This window comes from Oncorhynchus clarkii, chromosome 16 (genome assembly GCF_045791955.1).
Source record: "Oncorhynchus clarkii lewisi isolate Uvic-CL-2024 chromosome 16, UVic_Ocla_1.0, whole genome shotgun sequence".
Classification (NCBI taxonomy): Eukaryota; Metazoa; Chordata; class Actinopteri; order Salmoniformes; family Salmonidae; genus Oncorhynchus; species Oncorhynchus clarkii.
The window spans coordinates 8,314,083-8,341,980 of record NC_092162.1 but is presented as its reverse complement, the minus strand read 5'-3'; the positions used below and the strand labels follow the sequence as shown (position 1 = coordinate 8,341,980).

General features: G+C 43.2%; 2 protein-coding genes across 5 annotated transcripts in view; both read right to left on the bottom strand.

Annotated features, from left to right (window-relative positions):
- LOC139367917 (integrin beta-4-like) overlaps positions 1-685 on the bottom strand; it is a 30,731-nt gene extending 30,046 nt beyond the window's left edge. For 2 of the 4 annotated variants that reach the window (XM_071106303.1, XM_071106304.1), the window contains exon 1: positions 343-460. The gene's annotated coding sequence lies outside the window, so the exon portion shown is untranslated. Of the gene's footprint in view, positions 1-342 lie in introns of all 4 variants that reach the window. The other 2 variants (XM_071106306.1, XM_071106305.1) reach the window with 2 other exon arrangements.
- Positions 686-8,989: 8,304 nt separating this feature from the next.
- On the bottom strand, positions 8,990-27,754 carry LOC139367430 (SAP30-binding protein-like). The gene is made up of 10 exons (XM_071105635.1): positions 27,659-27,754; positions 25,962-26,080; positions 25,795-25,839; positions 20,715-20,757; positions 15,290-15,378; positions 12,957-13,048; positions 12,742-12,854; positions 12,561-12,664; positions 12,144-12,231; positions 8,990-9,790 (listed from the first exon to the last, which is right to left on the bottom strand). The coding sequence occupies exons 1-10, from the start codon at positions 27,741-27,743 to the stop codon at positions 9,612-9,614; spliced, it is 957 nt and encodes a 318-aa protein (XP_070961736.1). The 5' UTR covers positions 27,744-27,754; the 3' UTR covers positions 8,990-9,611.
- Positions 27,755-27,898: the final 144 nt, after the last annotated feature.

Below are 27,898 nucleotides of genomic sequence, written 5' to 3'. Positions count from 1 at the left end.
TATTAAGAGGAGCTAGACAACTTACTTATTGACCCTTGACCTGAGTAGCTGACACGAATTCAAAACACTCAGGTCTTAGACATTGTCAAGAGATATCCTTTAACTATCTTATAAATGCACAGCTGTGTGCATGCTTGCTGCCCCGTGCCTCTTGCTGACTTCTATCTCAATAGGACTCACCTGAATAGAAAATGAATAGAATAAAACTACTTTTGTAAATTTTCAAGTAGATAACTATCGTCTTAACCTTGCAGGCTGGAACAGAAGTGGTAGATCAGTGAAAACAATGGGATAAATTAGTGAGTTTATAGCCTTGTTAAAGAGATTACTGATCAAACAAACCTCTTACAGCTGCCTTGCTCAATCCAAGCCCCCAAAAAAGAAGAACAAAAATAGAAAAGGGAATCACTTAATCCTTTTGTTTTACTCTCCACTCGTCTGTAAGGTCAGTATCCACCGGTGTCTGGGGGGAAAAAAACCTCCCTTCCAGCCTTGAAGTCCGAGTTCCACGTCTAAGAGAGTAATGACAGGGGAGAGAGACTCAACTTTCCCCCTCTTTTTCTTCCCTTCTTTCTTCTCCGCTCGTCTTCTATCCGCCTTGAACCTGGAGGCGAGGTGTGTGCCTGTGTGTACGCCTGATTGTCAGTCTTAATGACAGAGCGAGAGAAAGACGGGAAAGAGAACCAGCGAGTTTGTGTGTTTGCTGAGATTTGATCCCTCCTCTAATTTGCACCCACTCTCTCTCTCCAGTTTAGGTAAGTAGCTAACACTAAGAGTAACTCCCTCACCCTCTCTCGTCCCCTGGTGTTTAATGCTCAAAGCTCCACACCTCTGAGTGTGTTAGGCCCCCTCCCGGCTACATTCCTCCCAGGCTGGGCTTACCTGTGTGGGCTTGAGCCTGGGAGTGTCAGAGAACAGAACACTGCCTGGAGGTTACGTCAAACAGTCACACAAAGACCTGGAGTTCTGTACTACAGTTTCACAACTCCAGTCCTGCAGTACCTCAACATTGGTTCCCAGCTCCAGTCCTCCAGTACCTCAACATTGGTTCCCAGCTCCAGTCCTCCAGTACCTCAACATTGGTTCCCAGCTCCAGTCCTCCAGTATCTCAACATTGGTTCCCAGCTCCAGTCCTCCAGTACCTCAACATTGGTTCCCAGCTCCAGTCCTCCAGTATCTCAACATTGGTTCCCAGCTCCAGTCCTCCAGTACCTCAACATTGGTTCCCAGCTCCAGTCCTCCAGTACCTCAACATTGGTTCCCAGCTCCAGTCCTCCAGTACTTCAACATTGGTTCCCAGCTCCAGTCCTCCAGTACCTCAACATTGGTTCCCAGCTCCAGTCCTCCAGTACCTCAACATTGGTTCCCAGCTCCAGTCCTCCAGTATCTCAACATTGGTTCCCAGCTCCAGTCCTCCAGTACCCCAACAGTGGTTCCCAGCTCCAGTCCTCCAGTACCCCAACAGTGGTTCCCAGCTCCAGTCCTCCAGTACCCCAACAGTGGTTCCCAGCTCCAGTCCTCCAGTACCCCAACAGTGGTTCCCAGCTCCAGTCCTCCAGTACCCCAACAGTGGTTCCCAGCTCCAGTCCTCCAGTACCCCAACAGTGGTTCCCAGCTCCAGTCCTCCAGTACCCCAACAGTAGTTCCCAGCTCCAGTCCTCCAGTCCCCACATCAGCACATATTTTTGTTACAGCCCCAAACAAGAGCACCTGATTCAACTTGTCAGGTAATCATCAAGCCCTGAATGAGTTGAATCAGGTATGTTTGTCCAGGGCTACAACACAAGTGTGTTCTGTTGAGGGGACTGGAGGACTGGAGTTATAAACACTGTTGGGGTTACTAGAGGACTGGAGTTATAAACACTGTTGGGGGTACTAGAGGACTGGAGTTATAAACACTGTTGGGGGTACTGGAGGACTGTTATAAACACTGTTGTATTGGACTCGCACATACCTGTGTGTGTGTGTGTGTGTGTGTGTGTGTGTGTGTGTGTGTGTGTGTGTGTGTGTGTGTGTGTGTGTGTGTGTGTGTGCGTGCGTGCGTGCGTGCGTGCGTGCGTGCGTGCATATACACAGGGACTTTCTATCGCAAATACACACCAATTAGTGACATGATATCCCACTGTGCAAGAACCATTCTTGAATTTGACAAACCCCAATCCCCTCTCTGGGGTTAACCCTCTCTCTGGGGTTAAACCTCTCTCTGGGGTTAAACCTCTCTCTGGGGTTAACCCCAACCCCCTCTCTCTGGGGTCAACCCTCTCTCTGGGGTCAACCCTCTCTCTGGGGTTAAACCTCTCTCTGGGGTTAAACCTCTCTCTGGGGTTAACACATTCTCTGGGGTTAACCCACTCTCTGGGGTTAACCCACTCTCTGGGGTTAACCCACTCTCTGGGGTTAAACCTCTCTCTGGGGTTAACCCCAACCCCCTCTCTCTGGGGTTAAACCTCTCTCTGGGGTTAACCCCAACCCCCTCTCTCTGGGGTTAAACATCTCTCTGGGGTTAAAGCTCTCTCTGGGGTTAATCCTCTCTCTGGGGTTAACCCTCTCTCTGGGGTCAACTCTCTCTCTGGGGTCAACCCTCTCTCTGGGGTCAACCCTCTCTCTGGGGTTAACCCTCTCTCTGTGGTTAACCCTCTCTCTGGGGTTTACACATTCTGATCAGGGTGTGCGTTTTACACCTGACAAGGGTTTGTGTGTATTAAAGAAGAGTTGCATGCACTTTACCACACGGTGGAATACAGTATATGCACATATGACACTGTGGAATACAGTATATGTAAATATGACACTGTGGAATACAGTATATGTAAATATGACATTGTGGAATACAGTATATGTAAATATGACATTGTGGAATACAGTATATGTAAATATGACATTGTGGAATACAGTATATGTAAATATGACACTGTGGAATACAGTATATGTAAATATGACACTGTGGGAAATACAGTACATGTAAATATGACACTGTGGAATACAGTACATGTAAATATGACACTGTGGAATACAGTATATGTAAATATGACATTGTGGAATACTGTATATGTAAATATGACATTGTGGAATACAGTATATGTAAATATGACATTGTGGAATACAGTATATGTAAATATGACACTGTGGAATACAGTATATGTAAATATGACACTGTGGGAAATGCAGTACATGTAAATATGACACTGTGGAATACAGTACATGTAAATATGACACTGTGGAATACAGTACATGTAAATATGACACTGTGGAATACAGTATATGTAAATATAACACTGTGGAATACAGTATATGTAAATATGACACTGTGGAATACAGTATATGTAAATATGACACTGTGGAATACTGTATATGTAAATATGACACTGTGGGGAATACTGTATATGTAAATATGACACTGTGGAATACTGTATATGTACATATGACACTGTGGAATACTGTATATGTACATATGACACTGTGGAATACTGTATATGTACATATGACACTGTGGAATACTGTATATGTAAATATGACACTGTGGAATACAGTATATGTAAATATGACACTGTGGAATACAGTATATGTAAATATGACACTGTGAAATACAGTATGTGTAAATATGACACTGTGGAATACTGTATATGTAAATATGACACTGTGGAATACAGTATATGTAAATATGACACTGTGGAATACTGTATATGTAAATATGACACTGTGGAATACAGTATATGTAAATATGACACTGTGGAATACTGTATATGTAAATATGACACTGTGGAATACAGTATATGTAAATATGACACTGTGGAATACTGTATATGTAAATATGACACTGTGTAATACAGTATATGTAAATATGACACTGTGGAATACTGTATATGTAAATATGACACTGTGGAATACTGTATATGTAAATATGACACTGTGGAATACAGTATATGTACATATGACACTGTGGAATACTGTATATGTAAATATGACACTGTGGAATACAGTATATGTACATATGACACTGTGGAATACTGTATATGTAAATATGACACTGTGGAATACAGTATATGTACATATGACACTGTGGAATACTGTATAAGTAAATATGACACTGTGGAATACAGTATATGTACATATGACACTGTGGAATACAGTATATGTAAATATGACACTGTGGAATACTGTATATGTAAATATGACACTGTGGAATACAGTATATGTAAATATGACACTGTGGAATACAGTATATGTAAATATGACACTGTGGAATACAGTATATGTAAATATGACCACAATGTATTGTATTACCAACAGCTCTATTGAAAAGAGCTACATACATGAACTCTGCATCTGCTACTGTTCACCTTGGAGGGGATATGACCTCTGCCCCGACCAGACCAGCTGTTACAGGTTACACAACTCCTGTGGCTAGATCTGCTCTTACTGGAGAAACCCACTGTCCAGTGTCCACACACAGCCCAGGAGACCCAGGTCAAGACTAAGGCAGTATATCTATGGGATCTTAAGACTCAGGAGACCGAGACTCTCTGGTCCACAGAGGACTGAACACACAAACAGGCTTATTCAGCAACCAGAGAGAACAGGAGCTCAACAGTACCTCAAAACTCCTGTTCCTGCTCGTACTGTATCCAGACTTTTGACTGGCATACGATGACTCAGATGTGATAAAATAGCCTTCTCCTCCCCAACTGACTGTTTGGAAAGGGCATAATTTAAACAGAACACAATCCTGCCGATATAAACCACATTTGGGACTGACAATGGTTTAGTTATCTCCAGAGGAATAGACATGTTGCAAAACACCCTCCTCCTCCCTCCCTTCCCTGGTTTTTGCCAATGTTGCCAATCCAAACATCACTTTGCCTTGGTTCTTGATTGAGGGAGAGGCAGGGAGTTCTAGGGTGTTGCTTGCATCTAACTTTTGTTTTGCCACAAAAGGCTCTACTGTCGACAACAGTATGAGAGGCGGGTGTACTTAACCTTGAACATTACCGGTAAAACATTCACACAAAAAGGTTTACTACAATCCAGTACACCTACTACTTCCAGGTGTTGTACGAACCATCTTGACATGAAGGTTAGACCGACTATCACAATGCACCGGCACAGAAACGTAGCAGACCTACTAGAGGCCTGTTGTATAGAAACAGGGGAGACCTACTAGAGGCCTGTTGTATAGAAACAGAGGAGACCTACTAGAGGCCTGTTGTATAGAAACAGAGGAGACCTACTAGAGGCCTGTTGTTCAGAAACAGAGGAGACCTACTAGAGGCCTGTTGTATAGAAACAGAGGAGACCTACTAGAGGCCTGTTGTATAGAAACAGAGGAGACCTACTAGAGGCCTGTTGTATAGAAACAGAGGAGACCTACTAGAGGCCTGTCTAAACGCTATGTGACACCCGTGTTGTTGAAATGACCGCTGCGGCTGGCACTCCCAATGGCAACCATTTAGACTGACCAATGACTGGGGCGATGCCGAGCCGCGGGAAGGTGTTGCGATTTTTTTCTTCCAACGCTGATAATAGTTGTGGAATATAGAAATAAATCAAATCAAATGTATTTGTCACATACACATACTTATTACCCCATTATTTTTATTTCTACTTTGCACATTCTTCCACTGCAAATCTACCATTCCAGTGTTTTAATTGCTATATTGTATTTACTTCGCCACCATGGCCTTTTTTGCCTTTACCTCCCTTATCTCACCTCATTTGCTCACATCGTATATAGACTTGTTTATACTGTATTATTGACTGTATGTTTGTTTTATTACATGTGTAACTCTGTGTTGTTGTATGTGTCGAACTGCTATGCTTTATCTTGGCCAGGTCGCAGTTGTAAATAAGAACTTGCCTACCTGGTTAAATAAAGGTGTTCTCAACTTGCCTACCTGGTTAAATAAAGGTGTTCTCAACTTGCCTACCTGGTTAAATAAAGGTGTTCTCAACTTGCCTACCTGGTTAAATAAAGGTAAAATAAAAAATAAATCAATACTTGCTTGATATGTTTTCCAGTTTCTTTAAATACTTTGCAAAGGCAACTTATTGTCTAGGTGAAAAATAAAATTGTCTATTCATTCATTTTAGTAGACACTCTTATCCAGAGCAACTTAGTGGTGAGTGGAGACATTTTCAGACTGGTCCCCAGTGGGAATCGAACTCAAAACCCTAGCTTTGCAAGCACCATGCTCTACCAACTGAGCCACATCACCATTTGATGTCTCAATGTACTCAATTACTTGTATTGGTCATTGTTTATCTCCATGGTGAGAGAAAGTCTACAGGTACAAACCTATATGACCGGCCTATGTACAATACAGTCGTGTACATTTACATGAGGTGGTTTGTAAGGATGGTAAATTAATACTGCACAAAAAAGTGGTTGTTTTCCATGTTATTTGATCACAAAAACTATTTAATTTGATGTGGATGTGTTGTGTCTTTGTCCATAACTTTGCACCTTTTTTGGTGTGAATGTTTGAGGACAGCGTTTTGTTCTTTCTGGATTTAGGTCAACGCAAGGTAGGTAGTTCGTTGTCGACGGTAGGTGGTGGCCTCCCGGATACTCGTGACGTTGACAGGCTTCAGCGACATTTAGCCTAAGATATTTCACTAAATCCAGTCAAAATGTCAGTGCATACAAAACGTAAGAGTTTTGAGCTTTGTGGACATTCTTCCCAAACGATTCTTTCCAAATTCAACTGGCGCGCCTTGTTCAACACAGTGTCCAGTGCCAAACTCGGATTTCCATGATAAAAGAGACCGTTCTGTATAGTCTTTGTGCAGCTCTTTTTTTCTATAACACGGGTACAAACACAGCCAATGAGACATATGGCCTGTTTCTCAGGGGAGTGGGATACCAATTCATGAAGACATAGCCTAGGCTACATAAGTGAAGACATAGCCTAGGCTACATAAGTGAAGACATAGCCTAGGCTACATAAGTGAAGACATAGCCTAGGCTACATAAGTGCTTGGTGTTTCAGAACATTTTGTCCAAGGATAATGTTTAGACTTCAGTAAAATAACCTACAATTAATTCAGGCTATCTAGCCAAGGATAATGTTTAGACTTCAGTAAACTAACCTACAATTAATTCAGGCTATCTAGCCAAGGATAATGTTTAGACTTCAGTAAACTAACCTACAATTAATTCAGGCTATCTAGCCAAGGATAATGTTTTAGACAACTGGACTTCTTATTCACCGAGTACATGGGGTCGACCCTGTGTCAGTGTACCAGGAAAAGGTTTATGCCTGTTCAGCACTTTAATAGCTGTACACTGGGTGTGTCTCTGACTCACCTGGGTGCAGAAACACACAAACACACACACACACACACGATTCCAAGGACAGGCCCAGATCAGCCAAAATAGTTTGTGCGAGTGTGTACTGGGTAGGGCTGCTATGCTGAAGCTACAGATTAAATGCAGCCGACAGGCATGTATCTCAGCACACTGCCATGAAAACACAACGTAACCAAACAACACAGGGAGAGAAAGAGACCATCCCCCCCCCCCCCCCCCCACCACACACACACACACACACAAACAACAGTACTGACATTACAGGGAGAGGGGGACAGAAAGAGAAAAGTAGTTGAAACCGATTTTGCACACGCAGAATAACGATGTATTACATACTGAACCTCACATTATTTCTAGTTCTCCACTCATGTGGTTTTAGAGTTCAGGAGTATCCCAGGGAGCTGGGTCAGCGGTGGTGGGATGGGATGATATCCAGGAGAGCATGTCGGTGGCTCTGAACCACAGCTGACAGACAGACGTCTTCGATGTTCTTAGCGGACATTCCCGAGACGGAGAAATATCTGGGTGGTGGGCCCCATCGCATCGAACAAGCTGAAAAACACAACAACTCCCAGTCTATATTCACATTAAATAAAATGTTTGTTCAATTACAATGTCTCGAGATTTTGTCTGAAAGTGCCGTGACAGGGAACCTTGGACGTGTCCTCATTCTCTTTCATGGCTTCCTTTCCTTAATCCCCACTGATAGGTGAAAGGTATGGATGGGTTACCACCACATAGGCTTTTGATCTTTACAAAAATAAAAAACTTAAGCCCTCTTCACTCATCAAAAGACAAACCAGCCACTTGTGACAACCTCAATACACGGATAAAGTATACGGTTAAGGCTCACTACAGGCTCACAAGTACTCAAATCTAATGGTGATCTGGGGGCTCTGTGGAGGGTAGGCTGATCCTAGATCTGTGCCTTAAGTGCAACTTTAACTGAAACGGTACGTACTCTAGTGAACGACTCTTCTGAACTATGACCTCGGCCCGCTGTGCTTCACTGCGGAATGAGGCGGTGTTTTATCGTTTCTGCTGGATGGAACGCAGATGGAGAGATAGAGGGATACAAGACAGGGAAGAAGGGAAAGATGGGTGTAAATCACAACATGCACCTGGACACATACCTAGTGGCCAGAGAGAGAGAGAAGGGTGGAAAGGAGAGGAAAAGAGAGCGAGTTCACTTTCTATAGTTTATTTCATTTTTGTTTATCCATTTCACTTGCTTTGGCGATGTAAACATGTGTTTCCCATGACAACAAAGCCCCTTGAATTGAACTGAGTGAGATTGATTGAGTATGTGAGAGCGAGAGGAGACAGGAATTCCTCCAGGCAGATTCAGGCCAGTGGCAGAAGTCAATAGTACTGGAACACAAAACAATCCCAGCATTTCTGGACAGAACATTCAAAATATTTATCCAGAGAACAGTATGAAAATAAATATGATTAAAAAAAATACTAATATCTTAGATTATGTATGAAAGACAGATGCTATTGAAGCCAAGACAAGTGTACAAGAACGGACGCACACTCCGATTGAAAAGGCAGTATGACGTTTGTTTTATTGATCATACCATCATCAGCAGCAATATATATGTACATTTGTAAAAAAAAAATTAAAAAAAAGGATTTCTTCCAATAGGCCATTTAAAATAAAATGAAATGAGGCGAGGAACATTGATGCAAATATCCATAGTCTGATTATTCCTCTTTCATCTTCACTAGACCACATTCCAGTACATGGTCAAAACACAGCCCAGATATAATACAAATATATACGTTACAATAACAGGTGGGTAGAAACCACTTTACTGGAGGATGGGAAGCGAGAGACTAACTCTTCGAGTTTCAGACATGAGACTAGTAACTTATGCCATAACTAGGTTACTTCCTAGGTAGGATGGTTTTCCCAACGGACAGTCTTTAGCTAACATCTAAACCCAGTTTCTTGCTGACAAACACAAAACAGATCAATGCATAACTTCAACAGTGTGCTGACTGGAGAGCTGGATGAAAGAGGAATCTCACATTGATATAAATAAATCTCAAGTCAGGATGGAGTCCATTGACCATATCCTGTAGATCAAACATCCCAGAAACAGAAGGAGAGATGCAGAAGTCTTGTATGGCTAGATGAATATAGAAATGTTCGATATTGTCGGGAAGACATTCTCTCTGAAACAATACAGTCACACAGGACCATACACCCTAACACACTTCTCTTGCTAACACACGTTCTCATCCATCCATCCTCTCTTCTATCCTCTCATCCATCCAAAAACACACACTTCCTCCCTGTTCACTGCTTGGCTTTCTTCAGGATGGTGCCTACAGCAGAGATTACAGTGGTCTTGGTTCCGCTGGCGGTGGTCGTCACGGAGACAACCGCTGGCAGGGTTGCCATGGTAGTGAGCAGGGCGGGCTGGGCCAGGGTCACGGGCACCGCAGAGTCCCACTTACTCTTCCTCTTCTGAGCTTCTGGTGAGGGAGGGAGAGAGAGGACTGGTGAGAAAGAGAGGATAGGGAGAATGAGAGAGAGAGAGAGGACTGGTGAGAAAGAGAGGATAGGGAGAATGAGAGAGAGAGAGCGAGAATGGGAGAGAGCGAGAGCAGGAGAGAGCGAGAGCAGGAGAGAGCGAGAGCAGGAGAGAGCGAGAGTGAGAGCAGGAGAGAGCGGGAACGGGAACGGGAGAGAACGGGAACGGGAGAGAGCGGGAACGGGAGAGAGCGGGAGGGAACGGGAGAGAGCGGGAGGAAATGGGAGAGAGCAGGAGGGAGGGACAGAGCGAGAAAGAACGGGAGAGAGAGTGGGAGAGAGATAACGGGAGAGAGCGAGATCGGGACAGAGAGAGAGAGCGGGACAGAGAGAGAGAGCGGGAGAGAGAGAGATAACGGGAGAGAGCGAGATCGGGACAGAGAGAGAGAGCGGGACAGAGAGAGAGAGCGGGACAGAGAGAGAGCGGGACAGAGAGAGAGAGAGCGGGAGAGCGAGCGGGACAGAGAGAGAGAGAGAGCGGGAGAGCGAGAAGAGAGCGAGAAAGGGAGAGACTGTGGTGTTGATAGTATCCTAAATTAAATTATAAAATATATAGTCCAGAAATTCCAATTGGCAATTCTTAAACTCATCCTTAGCACTTATTCCCCAATATTTGGAACCAAAGACTGATCACTCCTCTCTCCCTGATCACATCCTCGCTCTCTCGCGTTCTCAGAGCCTGGTTCCTCTCTAGGTTTCTTCCTATTGAGTTTTTTCTAGCCACCGTGCTTCTACACCTGCATTGCTTGCTGTTTGGGGTTTTCGGCTGGGTTTCTGTACAGCACTTTGAGATATCAGCTGATGTAAGGGATTTATAAATCAATTTGATTTGGCCTAAACATCAGCGCCACAGGTAACTTCCACAAAGCTGTGAACGATCTGAGAGATGAGGCAAGACGACGGGCCTTCAATGCCATCAAAAGGAACATAACATTCAACATACCAATTAGGATCGGGCTAAAAATACTTGAACCGGTTATGGAACCCATTGCCGTTCATGGTTGTGAGGTCTGGGGTCCACTCACCAACCAAAAGAACTCACAAAATGGGGCAAACACCAAATTGAGACTCTGCATGCAGAATTATGCAAAAATATCCTCCATGTACAAAGTAAAACACCAAATAATGCATGCAGAGCAGAATTAGGCCGATACCCACTAATTATCAAAATCCAGAAAAGAGCCGTTAAATGCTAAAACCACCTAAAAGGAAGCGATTCCCAAACCTTCCATAACAAAGCCATCACCTACAGAGAGATTAACCCGGAGAAGAGTCCCCTAAGCAAGCTGGTCCTGGGGCTCTGTTCACAAACACAAACACACCCCAAAGAGCAACAATTAGACCCAACCAAATCATGAGAAAACAAAAAGATAATTACTTGACACATTGGAAAGAATTTACAAAAAAAAACAGAGCAAACTAGAATGCTATTTGGCCCTAAACAGAGAGTACACAGTGGCAGAATACCTGACCACTGTGACAGACCCAAAATTAAGGAAAGCTTTGACTATGTACAGACTCTGAGCATAGCCTTGCTATTGAGAAAGGCCACCTAAGGAAGACCTGGCTCTCAAGAGAAGACAGGCTATGTGCAAACTGCCCACAAAATGAGGTGGAAACTGAGCTGCTCTTCCTAACCTCCTGACAAATGTATGACCATATTAGAGAGACATATTTCCCTCAGATTACACAGATCCACAAAGAATTTGAAAACAAATACAATTCTGATAAAACTCCCATATCTACTGGGTGAAATACCACAGTGTGACATCACAGCAGCAAGATTTGTGACCTGTTGCCACGAGAAAAGGGCAACCAGTGAAGAACAAACACCATTGTAAATACAACCCATATTTATGTTAATTTATTTTCCCTTTTGACTAACTATTTGCACATTGTTACAACACTGTATATAGACATAATATGACATTTGAAATGTCTCTATTCTTTTGGAACTTCTGTGAGTGTAATGTTTACTGTTCATTGTTTACTTCACATTTGTTTATGATCTATTTCACTTGCTTTGGCAATGTTAACACATGTTTCCCATGTAAATAAATCTCTTCGAATTGAAATGGAAAGAAATAGTGAAAGGTTGAGAAACGGGAACCAGATAAAACCTTATGGGTTTTTTTTCTCTCTCTTTTAGGAAGGTCACACTAAAAATCAGGAAAGATAATGTTTCTATAGTCGGGGAGGGGTTCTCTGTCTATAGTCTGGGGACTGTAACACAACAAAATGTGGAATAAGTCAAGGGGCCTGAATACTTTCTGAAGGCTCTGTAGTTGTGTGTACCTGTCACGGTACTAGCAGCCGTATTGGTTGTGGGAACTGCTGCGTTGGTGGGGTTGCTGCCCTTCTTAGTGGCCGTCACAAACTCAATCTAGGAGAAGAGAAGCCAAAACACCATCACACCCGTACTGCAGAGGGCTGGGCTGGGTGGTGCTGACGGGCTGTTGTGGTGACACTTAATCTCTTGGCAGGATACTTGAACATAAAGTACAGGCAGTCTGTGGCAACATGCCCCTGACGCACAGACTGATTACAGAACAGCCCTGTCTGTGATTAGTGAAACAGGAGCGCAGTAAACGTATAGTGTTGGAAAAGCTATGTTCTCTGTAAAGGTTTAACAGAGATTGAGCATGGGGTTAGAAGGAAGGTTAGTTTTGTTGAGGGGGGGGTTGAAAACGTGTGCATTGTCATTTATATTACCTCGGGTGGTCTCTTCAAGGCAACTAAAACGTCTGTGGTCCTCACCTTCGTCTTGTCCTTCTTGGCTTTCTCCAGTTTATCCATCTCCACTTTCTGAGCTTTGGCTGCAGGGAGAGAAGGAAAACTGTTCAGTTGATAGGACTGACTGGCAAGCACACACAGCCACCAACGACCTCCTTACCCAGTGCCTCATAGTAAGAGTCCTCTGGCCAGCCGTGAGGATCAAACATGTCTTTAGGGTAGTTGGTTCCCAGTTCATCTATGCCACAGAACTGGATGAGTTTCTCATAGATACTGGATAGACGCAAAGACAAGTCAACAAATGTATCTGGAAGAGCAACGTGTGTATCATCGATAGGATCGTAACTCTAGGAATCTGTGTGTGTGTGTGTGTACCTGGGATTCCTGAACTCTTTCTTCCTCTGAATGTGGTTGTTTGTGTCTAAGTCTCCATGTAGATTCTTCTCATACAGCTTCTGGATCTTCACCTGTTGATAGAAAACCAACATATCTGATAATGTAACACAGGAGTTAAATTTCCACTAGGAAAGTTCCTAATACAGGTTCCTAATACCTCAGGGAAATATTTGGTAACCAGGGAGCCGGGCCAGTCAACTGTAGCCTGGGGGATCAACTATGATAAATGATCACTAAACGGACAAGGTGGAGGATTGGAATGTAATGACACTACTGTATCTACAGTACTCAGAACAGTCAGTTCAATTGGCCCAAGTACTAGGACAACGGAAGTGTTGAAAAGCTCTTCTTCGGAGAGACAAGGGTAGTGAAGGCTGTTCAAAATGATGAACTTGTACTAAACACAAGACAGACTAAACCCTGGCTCCGCATGGGCCCCGTGTCAAACAGTCCCCTTCCTGTGTGTGTGTGCTGGTGTTAGATAGCCTGAGGTGAGGGATATCCAGATAGTGATTCATCATCACTGATTCACTAGATAGAGGGATGTTAGGGTGTGTTCACACCCTGAGGCAACACTATACGGTGCTGAACTGTTCACTCAGTCAGTCAGCCACACCCTCACCTGCCCCAACACCTACCCAACAAGAGTTACATTCACTTCACCAAGTTTGGCAGACTTCTCCCTTACGGATCGGGCTAAGACTTGGGGAGGATACGCTAGATCCTAGATCTGTGCATAATGGCAATGTCTACATAGGAATGCTAACTTATTTCGGAACAGAGTCAGAGAGACGGTCGAGAGAGGAGGATTGTGGACTGTGACAGAGTGTTGACCACTGTGATGACCTGCTGGTGGTTCCCTACATGTTGATGTTACTCTCTTACTGGAGGACTCTGCTCTCCAGCAGAACATTGTGGAACATTGACCAACAACTGCAGAATGCTGCTTGTCTGGCAGCTGGCATTGAACAAAGCTCAGGCTTTGGCAGGAGAGGAAATGTACTACCTGGAAACCAGTGTTTATCTCATACCCAGCCCAATTCCAGTACACCATACACCTACCTGTCCTCCCTCCAGTACACCATCCACCTACCTGTCCTCCCTACAGTACACCATCCACCTACCTGTCCTCCCTCCAGTACACCATACCTGTCCTCCTCCAGCAGTCTACTACTTGTTGACAGTGAGCTTACTGGGTCACTGCTAAATTGGAGGTGCTGTAGGCCAGTGTGACAAATGTGCAAGTGATGGTTGTTTAAAACAGGTGACCAGACCCCTTTAGACAAATAGGAATTGCACAGGTATGCAAGAATGATAGCTAGTCATATAGCTCAGCAGTTTAGGTGACTGGTACAGGTAAGTAGGGCTGTGAGTACCTGTAGGTGACGGATACAGGTAAGTAGGGCTGTGAGTACCTGTAGGTGACTGATACAGGTAAGTAGGGCTGTGAGTACCTGTAGGTGACGGATACAGGTAAGTAGGGCTGTGAGTACCTGTAAGTGACTGGTACAGGTAAGTAGGGCTGTGAGTACCTGTAAGTGACTGGTACAGGTAAGTAGGGCTGTGAGTACCTGTAAGTGACTGGTACAGGTAAGTAGGGCTGTGAGTACCTGTAAGTGACTGGTACAGGTAAGTAGGGCTGTGAGTACCTGTAGGTGACTGGTACAGGTAAGTAGGGCTGTGAGTACCTGTAAGTGACTGGTACAGGTACGTAGGGCTGTGAGTACCTGTAAGTGACTGGTACAGGTAAGTAGGGCTGTGAGTACCTGTAGGTGACTGGTACAGGTAAGTAGGGCTGTGAGTACCTGTTGGTGACTGATACAGGTAAGTAAAGCTGTGAGTACCTGTAGGTGACTGATACAGGTACGTAGGGCTGTGAGTACCTGTAGGTGACTGTTACAGGTACGTAGGGCTGTGAGTACCTGTAGGTGACTGATACAGGTAAGTAGGGCTGTGAGTACCTGTAGGTGACTGATACAGGTGAGTAGGGCTGTGAGTACCTGTTGGTGACTGATACAGGTAAGTAAAGCTGTGAGTACCTGTAGGTGACTGATACAGGTACGTAGGGCTGTGAGTACCTGTAGGTGACTGATACAGGTACGTAGGGCTGTGAGTACCTGTAGGTGACTGATACAGGTAAGTAGGGCTGTGAGTACCTGTTGGTGACTGATACAGGTGAGTAGGGCTGTGAGTACCTGTAGGTGACTGATACAGGTAAGTAGGGCTGTGAGTACCTGTAGGTGACTGATACAGGTAAGTAGGGCTGTGAGTACCTGTAGGTGACTGATACAGGTAAGTAGGGCTGTGAGTACCTGTAGGTGACTGGAGCAGCGTCCTGGTGGTTCAGGGGGGATCCGGATCTTGTCAGGTGACATGTTCCTCACTTTCTCTGAGAACAGAGCTGGGGCGGAAACACAGAAAAATAACCAATCAGAAGAGCAGACTACAGACAGTCTAGTAGCTACATTCTTTAGAGGTGAACCCAAAAATCATGTCTGTAAAACGAGTGTGTTGAATCAACATGTTCAACGCAATTCTGAATTGAAGGTTGTTCTGCATGCGTGTGAGGTGTTCAGGACCATCTGGTCCTGGTATGAAACCTAGTTACCACACCCAGTCAGGGAGGGTATGTTGGGGCTTGTGTAGAGAAGAGAGGATGCCCTTTTTTCAAACTCTTCCCTCCTTTCTCTCCTCTTGCTTTCTTTCTTTCTTTCTTTCTTTCTTTCTTTCTTTCTTTCTCTCTCTGACTCCAGGCCAAGCATCCTTCAGTCTAAAGTCTCATCAGTGGGAGGGCACTTTACAGTCACTCAGCACTGTCAATCTATCACAGGCTTCAAATGGTTGAGCAAAAATGTGTGTAAACTTTGCGTGTGAGAACAGATAAGTAAGGTACAAGACTGAGCGTGAATTTAGATGAAAACATTTCTATCAGTTAAACCTCTAGGACCACGACACCGCAGACGTTCTCCTTTAGCCTGTATCGTAGGTCACATACACTATGGTGTGTAGGCAACAAGCTCCTCTATGTACCCAACACATTCCAGGCTCACTCCCCCTCCCCTCAATCTCTTTACTCTCTTCTTTATTTTCAAACTTCTCTCTCGTCTTGTTTGATGCTAAGGTGGAAACAAAAGCAAACCCCGAACCCTCACAATACCCTGCTTGACCTACCCTCTCCCCCTCCTCTCTCCTTCCCACTGCATCCTGCCTTGTCTGTAGGTGAGAGGGGTATGACAAACCCCTATAGGGAGGGGTAGGGCGTTACCCTCTCCTCTCCCCCTCCTCTCTCCTCCCCACCACATCCTGCCTTGTCTGTAGGTGAGAGGGGTATGACAAACCCCTATAGGGAGGGGTAGGGCGTGACCCTCTCCTCTCCCCCTCCTCTCTCCTCCCCACCACATCCTGCCTTGTCTGTAGGTGAGAGGGGTATGACAAACCCCTATAGGGAGGGGTAGGGCGTTACCCTCTCCTACTGGCTAACTGCACCAACAGGACTGTGCACACGACACTCAGACACACACACACACACACACACACGAGTAAACAGACAGAAGCCATTACAGAGTCATGATGTACTCAGTGACAACAACACAGTAAACACAAATATGCACTTGGCTGCAAGCACACTAATGAGCAGTAGAAAATACCATACTGAGTCAGACGAGTCATACGCCCTAGCATGCTTTACATGAACACAGTGTGTGTGAGGTAACAGGAACATAGCAGACAGCGGTCTGAATCACAGCTCTCTAAACCACAAGAGGTCCCATCCCAATATGATCAACTCTGACTAGGCCTACCTCAAGCTAGAGGTGTTCACAGATCCCATTTTTTGGGAAAATCAATACCCAGGTGCAGAATTGTTTTGGCGATTCGGATTTCAGGTGGAACAAATCCGACCCAAAATATGTCAGAGATGAAGGATGGATCCGAAAACGGGGAACATTTGTTAGCGCGCACTGCGCCCGGCCCGCCACAGGAGTCGCTGGTGCGCGATGAGACAAGGAGTTTCCTACTGGCCAAACCCTCCCTAACCCGGACGACGCTAGGCCAATTGTGCATCGCCCCACGGACCTCCCGGTCGCAGCCGGTTACGACAGAGCCTGGGCGCGAACCCAGAGTCTCTGGTGGCACGGCTGGCGCTGCAGTACAGCGCCCTTAACCACTGCGCCACCCGGGAGGCCCGGATCCTGGACTTCCTGACGGGCCGCCCCCAGGTGTTGAGGGTAGGTAGCAACACATCTGCCACGCTGATCCTCAAAACTGGAGCCCCTCAGGGGTGTGTGCTCAGTCCCCACCTGTACTCCCTGTTCACCCACGACTGCGTGGCCAGGCACGACTCCAACACCATCATTAAGTTAGCTAACACCACAACAGTGTTGATCACCGACAACAATGAGCCTATAGGGAGGAGGTCAGAAACCTGGCCGGGTGGTGCCAGAATAACAACCTCTCCCACAACATAACCAAAACTAAGGAGATGATTGTGGACTACAGGAAAAGGAGGACCAAGCACGCCCCCATTCTCATCGAAAGGGCTGTAGTGGAGCAGGTTGAGAGCTTCAAGTTCCTTGGTGTCAACATCACCAAAAAACTAGAATGGTCCAAACACACCAAGACAGTCGTGAAGAGGGCACGACAAAGCCTATTCCCCCCCAGGAAACTAAAAAGATGTACATGCTATCTGCATTGTGTCCCGCCACCCACCAACCCCTCTTTTACGCTTCTGCTACTCTCTGTTCATCATATATGCATAGTCACTTTAACCATACCTACATGTACATACTACCTGAATCAGCCTGACTAACCGGTGCCTGTATGTAGCCTCGCTACTGTATATAGCCTCTCTACTGTATATAGCCTCGCTACTGTATATAGCCTCGCTACCGTATACAGCCTCGCTACTGTTATTTTTCACAGTCTTTTTTACTGTTGTTTCTATTTCTTTACTTATCTATTGTTCACCTAATATATATTTTTAACTTAAAAATTGCACTGTTTAGAGCCTGTAAGTAAGGATTTCACTGTAAGGTCTACACTTGTTGTATTCGGCACAGGTGACAAACAAACTTTGATCTTAGTTATAGGTAGGTATTCAGACCTCTCCAAATGGTCAAACATAACTACCATACACATCCATCCTCTCTCCCATAAAGTAGAGTTTGGGCGTGACACGGGAGATTAGTGTTGTATTACATCATGTGTGTGAAATTTGGCACCTGGATGTGGGGTCGTACCTGTGTACACACAGTTTCCCTCTCTGACACATACACACACTATAAGAGACAGTAACACACACACACACAGTAGAGGGAGTGATAGGTAGCAGGGGTTGGAACCGGTTCAGGGAACAGAACAATAACACATTTTTCAAGGAACAGAATCAGAACCGGGAACGAAAGTGATCTATAATGTACCCGGAAAAGTTATTTGAAAAGCATGGGAATAGGTTAACATTATTTTAAGTTCTGGGCTTATTGTTCCCCCAGTCCCAAAAAAACAATGCAACAAAGCGCCTGTGCAAAGCCCTCCCTCAGTCAATCAGAAACTTCTTCCAGAGTCTGCCTGCCAGCTGGAAATCTTTGCCAGTGTGTGTGTAGGCTACCTGCCCCTTTCTGGTCCAATGTTAAGCCAACTCTGAAGTTCAAAGACATTAAAAAGTTCCTTCATAGAAGCTGCTCCTCCGTAGATATAATTCTGTGGGCCTATTTCAGATAATGCATGTTATCACAAGATGCCAAGCCACCTACTCTCTCCCAACCCGCAAAATGTCAGTTGTTTCATCTCACGCCCAACACTTGTCCTTCTATCACGCATGTAAACAACTCACTGATCTGTAGCTTGCCTGTTCCATAGCAAGCTGCTCCATAGCAAGCTGCTCCATAGCAAGCTGCTCCATAGCAAGCTGCTCCATCCACACTGCATGATTGGTGAAGTAATTAAATGTTGAGCTAAATAAAATAAAAAGTTGTGATTTCAGAAGTTTAAAAAGGAACGATTGGAAAGTGATTTGGGTTTCAACCACTGATTGGTCCTACTGTTTAATGGCCTAATAAAGCAGTGTGTTCTTTCCTGCTCTGAACACACACACAGTCAATGAACAATTATAACAAAATGATCAAAAAACATGTAGCCTAGACCCTATTTTACATCATCTAAGGTATTTGTGTTGTGCCCGCCATCAGTTGAGACACTCTTGAATACAGGGTGGGTGTCATGTTTAGGGTGATAAATGTACAAACATGGAAAAATTTCTACTTTCAAAAAGGTACCACAATAATGGTTGGAGGGCCACACTTCAGAGAATGTTGACTTGAAAAGGAAATATCTGTTGTTTTAAAAATGATACTGTCAAAATCATAGACATATAGATAATATAGATAATAGAATAGACATGACCATTTAAGTTGACATTTGACGGTGGGTGGACTGGGTGCCATCTTTGTGGTAGTAAATGTACCAGCTAAATCGTGTGACAGCAACTATGTGAGCTTATTACAGTATTATAGACACCATGTCCTGGGATTTCCTATGATCTTCAATTTAGAAAAACCCTTACCGTCTAACGACTCTTGTGTTACATGTGAGTGCACATGAGAGTCTCAGCTTCCAAATAGCTATCAATAGTTTGTAGCTCAAATAATTCGGACTCTACAGACGTTTTTGTAAAAATAAAAATAAAAGACCCAGCCCTGGTACCCTTCGGGATCCGCCCTCGTCTCAAACACCACAGGAGCTTAACCTCTGTTAATCACACATACTAATAGTTGGTATCTACGGCAAATACAATGGTACAATCCAGAAGTCTGTAGCTCAAACACGGGGCGGCAGGGTAGCCTAGTGGTTAGAGCGCTGGACTAGTAACCCGAAAGGTTGCAACATCGAATCCCCGAGCTGACAAGGTAAAAATCTGTCGTTCTGCCCCTGAACAAGGCAGTTAACCCACTGTTCCTAGGCCGTCATTGAAAATAAGAATTTGTTCTTAACTGACTTTAAATAAAGGTTACATTTTTTTAAATTTAAAAACATGCAATGTTTAAAATGAGTGGGACTGGTTGGGTTAAGAGCATGTTGTGTCTCAACCAATGGCGGGCACAACTCAAAAACGTCAGATGTAAAATAGGGTCTATCTAGGCTACAACATATGCCAATATGAAAAAAATCGGAGTTTTCAGGTTTTAGATAATTGACGTTAAAGGTAAAAAAAAAAAAAATTAAAAGACACAAAAAAGATGATGGAAATGATAAAATAGACAACCTTGTTGGTAAGCTTTTAAATGATATCAAACACAACTATTATATTCCAGAGATGAAGACATGGAAGTCTCGTGGTATGGTGGGGGTATGCAAAATGGGTCACCTCTGAGCACCTTTATCTCCTCAATGTTATGGCATAAAAGTCCCCTTTCTGACCACGTATTCCATGGGCAGATATGTACGGGAAAGTTTGGTTTAAAATCAAAAGAGATGCTGTCAAAATGATTGAATTCAAATGGTTTTACCCGATGACTCATTTACAAGCTGAATTACCCAGTCTGAAGACAAAGACTTACTGAACTCCCATCCACATCAGTTACTCATTAAGTCAAACCAAAAGCATGGTTTGGCCATCTAATGTTCAATTGCCACAATATAAATACATATTTAACACCAAGTTTGTATTGTATCTGTCTGTATCTCAAACACGGTTTGTCTGTGTGTGTGTGTGTGTGTGTGTGTGTGTGTATATACACTCACCGACCAGCTCATTGAGGTCTCTCCTCTCTGCCTCTGGGATCTCCTGAAGAAAACATACAGAAGGGGGGGTTTCACATCACTCACAGAACCACGGACTGTCCTGGACCTCCAGGAAGCATAACATTGCAGCTGCTGTCGATGTTGATGCACTGTCAATTACACCAGTTATACATCTGGTTAAAATGTCCATACCAGTTATACATCTTCTTCTTAAAATGTCCATACCAGTTATACATCTTGTTAAAATGTCCATACCAGTTATACATCTTGTTGAAATGCCCATACCAGTTATACATCTTGTTAAAATGCCCATACCAGTTATATATCTTCTTGTTAAAATGTCCATACCAGTTATACATCTTGTTGAAATGCCCATACCAGTTATATATCTTCTTGTTAAAATGTCCATACCAGTTATACATCTTGTTAAAATGTCCATACCAGTTATACATCTTGTTGAAATGTCCATACCAGTTATACATCTTGTTAAAATGTCCATACCAGTTATACATCTTGTTGAAATGCCCATACCAGTTATACATCTTGTTAAAATGCCCATACCAGTTATACATCTTGTTAAAATGTCCATACCAGTTATACATCTTCTTCTTAAAATGTCCATACCAGTTATACATCTTGTTAAAATGTCCATACCAGTTATACATCTTGTTAAAATGTCCATACCAGTTATACACTTGTTAAAATGTCCATACCAGTTATATATCTTGTAAAAATGTCCATACCAGTTATATATCATCTTGTTAAAATGTCCATACCAGTTATACATCTTGTTAAAATGTCCATACCAGTTATGTATCTTCTTGTTAAAATGTCCATACCAGTTATCTTGTTAAAATGTCCATACCAGTTATATATCTTGTTAAAATGTCCATACCAGTTATACATCTTGTTAAAATGTCCATACCAGTTATATATCTTGTTAAAATGTCCATACCAGTTATACATCTTGTTAAAATGTCCATACCAGTTATACATCTTGTTAAAATGTCCATACCAGTTATACATCTTGTTAAAATGTCCATACCAGTTATACATCTTGTTAAAATGTCCATACCAGTTATACATCTTGTTAAAATGTCCATACCAGTTATACATCTTGTTAAAATGTCCATACCAGTTATCTTGTTAAAATGTCCATACCAGTTATACATCTTGTTAAAATGTCCATACCAGTTATATATCTTGTTAAAATGCCCATACCAGTTATACATCTTGTTAAAATGTCCATACCAGTTATACATCTTCTTGTTAAAATGTCCATACCAGTTATACATCTTGTTAAAATGTCCATACCAGTTATACATCTTGTTAAAATGTCCATACCAGTTATATATCTTGTTAAAATGTCCATACCAGTTATACATCTTGTTAAAATGTCCATACCAGTAGAAATCCACTTTTTTTTAGCTGAAAGACAATGTCCAGAGCACAATGATGAAGTCAATAAGTTTTAGTCAAAGTATGATAGTGCCAAATCTAAATGTCTGATTTTGGATGTTTTCGTGAGTCTTATGCGCAAATTATTTTCATGCCTACGTTTAGTTTAAGGGCTGGGATTAATTGCAACCTACCAGCACGGCAATCACAAACACTGGCTGTAAAGTCATACATAGCTGTGCAATTTAGACAATGCATTGATGCAGTGCCTTCTGTATCATTTTGTTACGTTACAGTCTTCGATGACAATTTAAATGACAATTTCTGCTCTAGGACAGGAAGTACTCTAAATAGGTGCAGCAACTTCCTCTGAGGTGGGCCTTTAAAGGGATACTTCAGGGTTTTGGCAATGATACCTTTTTCTACTTCCCCAGAGTTTTCTAGTGAAAACAGGGGCTTGGCAGGAGGTGGGGCAATCTGAGCTGCTTCTAAATTATGTCCCGTCTTTGCCAGAACTTGGGGCATAACACAGGTTCGGCAGAAAGGAACAGTGCTCTTATTCACTGGAACACATACACTTTCTGACACCCAGTCACCTAGCAATTGCATGGACACATCCAAGAATTGTCATGAAGAGGGCCCGAGGAACAAACTAAATAGGACAGGAGGACCCAGGAAGGGGTGTGGTTACCAGAGGTTCTCCCCCCCCCCCACCACCATCTCACTGTAATGAATGGCACTTTCAGCCAGAGAGGAAACGACAGCAACAGAACTAACAGCGCGGCCAAACTGACATTATTCTGGGTTACTGCATATTCACTATGGGCAAAAACACAGGTCACGGGGGTAGAGAGGGGGCAAGAAACAATCAAACAACCCCCACTCTTTCTCCAAGGTCCCTGACACGATCAAGAGACAAATGTGACACATTTGGTGACAACCCCTCCTCCACCCATCGCTTTCCACCCCACTACTTTCTCATTGACCAAGGAGAGAAGGAGTGTTGGTTCTATCATGGTTCTATCATGGTTCTTCTAGTCTGTGGTAGTAGTCCACTCCTGGTCCCTCTAAAGAGAGGATGTGTTGGTTCCATCATGGTTCTATCATGGTTCCATCATGGTTATTCTAGTCTGTGGTAGTAGTCCACTCCTGGTCCCTCTAAAGAGAGGGTGTGTTGGTTCTATCATGGTTCTTCTAGTCTGTGGTAGTAGTCCACTCCTGGTCCCTCTAAAGAGAGGGTGTGTTGGTTCTATCATGGTTCTTCTAGTCTGTGGCAGTAGTCCACTCCTGGTCCCTATAAAGAGAGGGTGTGTTGGTTCCATCATGGTTCTATCGAGGTTCTTCTAGTCTGTGGCAGTAGTCCACACGCTCCAGCAGGTTTATCTCTCTGGTCACCCCCAAAACCAATTCTTCCTTTGGCCGCCTCTCCTTTTAGTTCTCTGCTGCCAATGACTGGAACGAACTACAAAAATCTGTGAAACTGGAAACACTTGTCTCCCTCACTAGCTTAAGCAACAGCTGTCAGAGCAGCTCACAGATTACTGCACCTGTACATAGCCCATCAATAATTTAGCCCAAACAACTACCTCTCCCCCTACTGTATTTATTTATTTTGCTCCTTTGCACCCCATTATTTATATCTCTACTTTGAACATTCTTCCACTGTAAATCTACCATTCCAGTGTTTTACTTGCTATATTGTATTTACTTTGCCACCATGGCCTTTTTGCCTTTACCTCCCTTATCTCACCTCATTTGCTCACATCGTATATAGACTTATTTATACTGTACTATTGACTGTATGTTTGTTTTACCCCATGTGTAACTCTGTGTCGTTGTATGTGTCGAACTGCTTTGCTATATCTTGGCCAGGTCGCAATTGTAAATGAGAACTTGTTCTCAACTTGCCTACCTGGTTAAATAAGAAATGAATGAATTAATCACCTTCATAAATCCATTCTATTATTACTGTTATTTGACACACAAATACATCTAACACAGATATGTCATTTTCTCAGTTCCATCTAATCAAAGCCATTGCATATGCAGTGTGGATAGGAGAAAGTAGTGGCTAGATAAATCAACGCTTGTGCAACAAACAAACTATTACCAGTAAGTTTTGGCTGAGAGTTGAAGACGTGTTTGAACAAACTGCTAAGCGTTTAACTCCCTTAAGATTACCAGTAAACAATGTGCAACAGTCACACAAGAGCCTACTGCTAGATACATCTCCCTTACAGAAACTAGCTTCATCTAAACCCAGCACTAGATGACTTGTAAGATACAATAGGAAGGACGTAGCAGTTGAATATGACTTAGTGCACAGTTACAGAGTTCGGCCCTTAGGACAAAGTGGGGACCAATGGTGTGGCTGACAAGACATTACTCATAATAGTGGGTCTCAGCACTGAGGCAACAGTAGCTGCATACAGGACCAAATCAGAAGACACGGAGTAGACAAGGTGTTGGTAGTGAAAACACATTACGGATTTAGTCTTTGTCAGGTTCTGGATCAGTTTACCACAACTCAAGCACTCCCTCTGACATAAAGACAACATACCTCACCAGTCCCCCCCCCCCCCCTTCCTATGTTATGAAATGCTACAATGCATCCAGGGCCTGATCATAGGCACCTCATAGCATAGCCAATTGTCAGACACACACATAATGCTATGTTATTAAAGTGGCCCTGTAATGATTCTGTTTGAGTAGCACCTAGCCCTCCATCTAATTGGCGTAATAAACAAATCCTCATGAATAGCCATCATTTTAAGTTTGATATATCAGGTTTTCTATCGGTTGTTTTTCTCCAGGATGCCCACAAGCCTCACAAGACTAGTCTGAAGATGCCCAGTATCAGTTTTAAACTGAATGGAAGTACAGTATATATGGAGATAGTTTAGAGATAAACATAAAGGGTTAAATTCATGTAAAAAAATATATATACAAATAGTTTCCTGACCCTTCTTATATCTCTCAGATATAGAACAGACACTTCAGGACAAACTTCCTTTAGATCTTTTTGTTCGATGGAGTAAAACTGTTATTCAATGCATTTGTATGGGATAATAGCAGTAAGGCCAAATGCAATGTTTCATCAAATCTTTTTTTGATAAATTATTATTAAAAAAAATGTTTTTAAGTACTTCAAATTCAAAATCAAATAGCTAAATTATCCTTGGTTTGAGCTTCTTAGAATAATTTCATATGTTAGATTAGGGCTAAAACCAGTAGATATTGATAGCAGTAGCTTGACAGCAAGGCTTGTGACTTCACGTATCGGCCAATAAAGACAAATCATACAATAGAGCAACAGCTCCCCCTAGTGGCACATACATGGAATTTTAACAATCTTCACCTCTTTGCACCCCACAGATAATCTTGATTATTATTAACCTTTATTTAACTTGGCAAGTCAGTTAAGAACAAATTCTTATTTACAATGACGGCCTACCTCGGCCTCCCCTAACCCGCCACCCTATGGGACTCCCGATCACGGCCGGTCGTGATACAGCCTGGGATCGAACCAGGGTCTGCATTGACGCCTCTTGCGTCACAATCTAATAATTTGGGGGGACCAAAATAGTGACTTAGACCGCTGCGCCACTCGGGAGCCCCATGACCCCCTAACAAACATTAAATAAGTCCAAACCATTCCACAATCAGGGGGAGGTTCAAATACCTTATAATCATCTGTGTCTCCCCCCTCGTCTGACTCGTCCATTTCCTACAAAGACAAGAATGCAAAGCGTTAACATCCCTGAGTGACCCAACACACACTGAGAAATACCTCTAGCAGGGTGCTGCGTGAAAAAGACTAACTAAGTTGAAAAGAGAAAGAGAACCGACAGAGTTAAGGGAGCTCTCCCCGCTGTCCTCGTCTCCAGATGCCTTGTCGTCGCCATCCTCAATCCGGTTAATGTCGTCCTCTCCATAGGCAGCTGACACCAGACCGACTCCATGGCTCTCTGCAGAATAACAAAGAGCTTGGTTATCAGGTTGGAAACATGACAGCATTCAGGGTTCCTGACCCAAAAGAAAGCTAGCTTGCTGAGATTAGGTCGGCCTCTACTTCATCAACATTTTGTATAGGCAGTAAATTGAATAAACTGTCATTTGAATTTACTCTACTGGTTGTCAAATTGGTTGGTTCTTAAGTCATTGGAAATTTTAGACAAAAACATACCCTAGCTGGATGAGCCGCAATTCAAACTAAGCTGATTGAATTCCAGATGTCGAGCCAAATCAGGGATGCGCTCAGGAGTGCCGACCGAGTCCCTGCGTGCGTTTTTGGTACAGTACTTTGCAGTACTGTACCAAACAGTACTTTAAACAGACGTGCATTTTATGTGCTAACAATGTTTGGATCAACTTACACCTGCAAGTCCTCCTTTTCTTCTATGAACGCATGAAACCGGCTTTCACAAGTCAGACTTCCTGCGCATTAAAAATCACATCAATCTCACCCGACATCCACACGATCGTGTGCAGCTTTACGTTTCAGCAACACAAAATGGTCTGCTGCCTGCTTTATTAGTTGACTGTCTCCCGTATTCTCTCTCCTCATTAATTAAGTTCAAATGTAACTTTTGCATTATTTAGGTAGAGTAACTTGCTTCTTGGGACATTGCATTTTGGACTTTTTGCATGTCGTAATAAAATAAAATATGAAAACAATCTAATAATTTGGGGGCACCAAATATATTTGGCCAGCCAGTTGAGGAACCCTGATCTATACAATAGACCATAATTGGCCCAATAGACCTGCCATATTCCCATATTCAAGGAGCTTTCCGTTTTGATTGGGTTATTTTGCCTAAAAAACCTTTAGGCCTACCTATAGAAAAATATAAACAACTCTGCATCTCTGCCCTGCCTGACAAGTAGCCAAAAGGGTGTGAAGCCTCCCCAGTGGCTTTGCAGGTGAAGAGAAGGTATTCTCCGCTGCTTGCCTGATGCTCTCCAGGCACCATCGCATGAGCCTGAGGCCACAGACTCACCAAACCCGTGTTTGTAAAAATGAATTCAAAAAGGTACTAATAAGTAATTTTTCGTTTAATTTGTATTTAATTCTAAGTCACAGCCTATATGGGCAATGTATAGACTATAATGATTTAACACAACGAAATGTTGTTTAAATGCTGAGCGCTTTATGTCCCAACCAATCGATTGCGTATCACTCGCAAATGCTTAACAATGTATTTCTTCGTAGGCTATAACCTTGAAATAATATACACTAAATAATTCATTTTCGTTCCTGTCTGGCTCCTGACCTATTTAGAGTGTTTATATGCCGTTTAATTATGACATGTAGCCTATTTGAAATTATGTGCGCGTCTTACATTCACATTTTCATGTTTATTCAAATACTTTTCATTTAAATCCATATGGTTTGGTTTCAAAACTTTAAAAAACCAAATGGTAGGTCCAGGTGGTTACACATATAGATGGGTGCGCAAGCACTGCTCCATGGGCGATGTGCGGGATTTCTAACCGCTCAACTCCGCTCACATGCTCTGATATCCGTAGCTAAAGTACATATCTACCTGTTTCTGGGTTGGAATCAGGCTCAGAGTCGTCGCCATACTCCGCCAAAGAAGAGAGAAGTACACTATTTTTGCTGCTCGCCATTTCTCCATTGGTCGCATAACAATGACGTCACGTCTTCGTCTTTAGGATTTGGTTGGCAGATCGCATCCAACTTTTAGGTACATACACCGTCACCTACTGTACTGGAGTGTGAGGCCATTCACAGCCTACCTACGAAAGGAAAAAGAAAATGACCC

Bases quoted from the DNA above. Each gene is read 5' to 3' on its own strand.
- LOC139367430 (XM_071105635.1), bottom strand. From the start codon at position 27,743: ATGGCGAGCAGCAAAAATAGTGTACTTCTCTCTTCTTTGGCGGAGTAT. The intron at 12,855-12,956 runs GTACACACACAC...GCGTCTATCCAG, and splicing joins AAAGAGTTCAGGAATCCCAG to TATCTATGAGAAACTCATCC. The intron at 12,665-12,741 runs GTAAGGAGGTCG...CTCTCCCTGCAG, and splicing joins CTCTTACTATGAGGCACTGG to CCAAAGCTCAGAAAGTGGAG.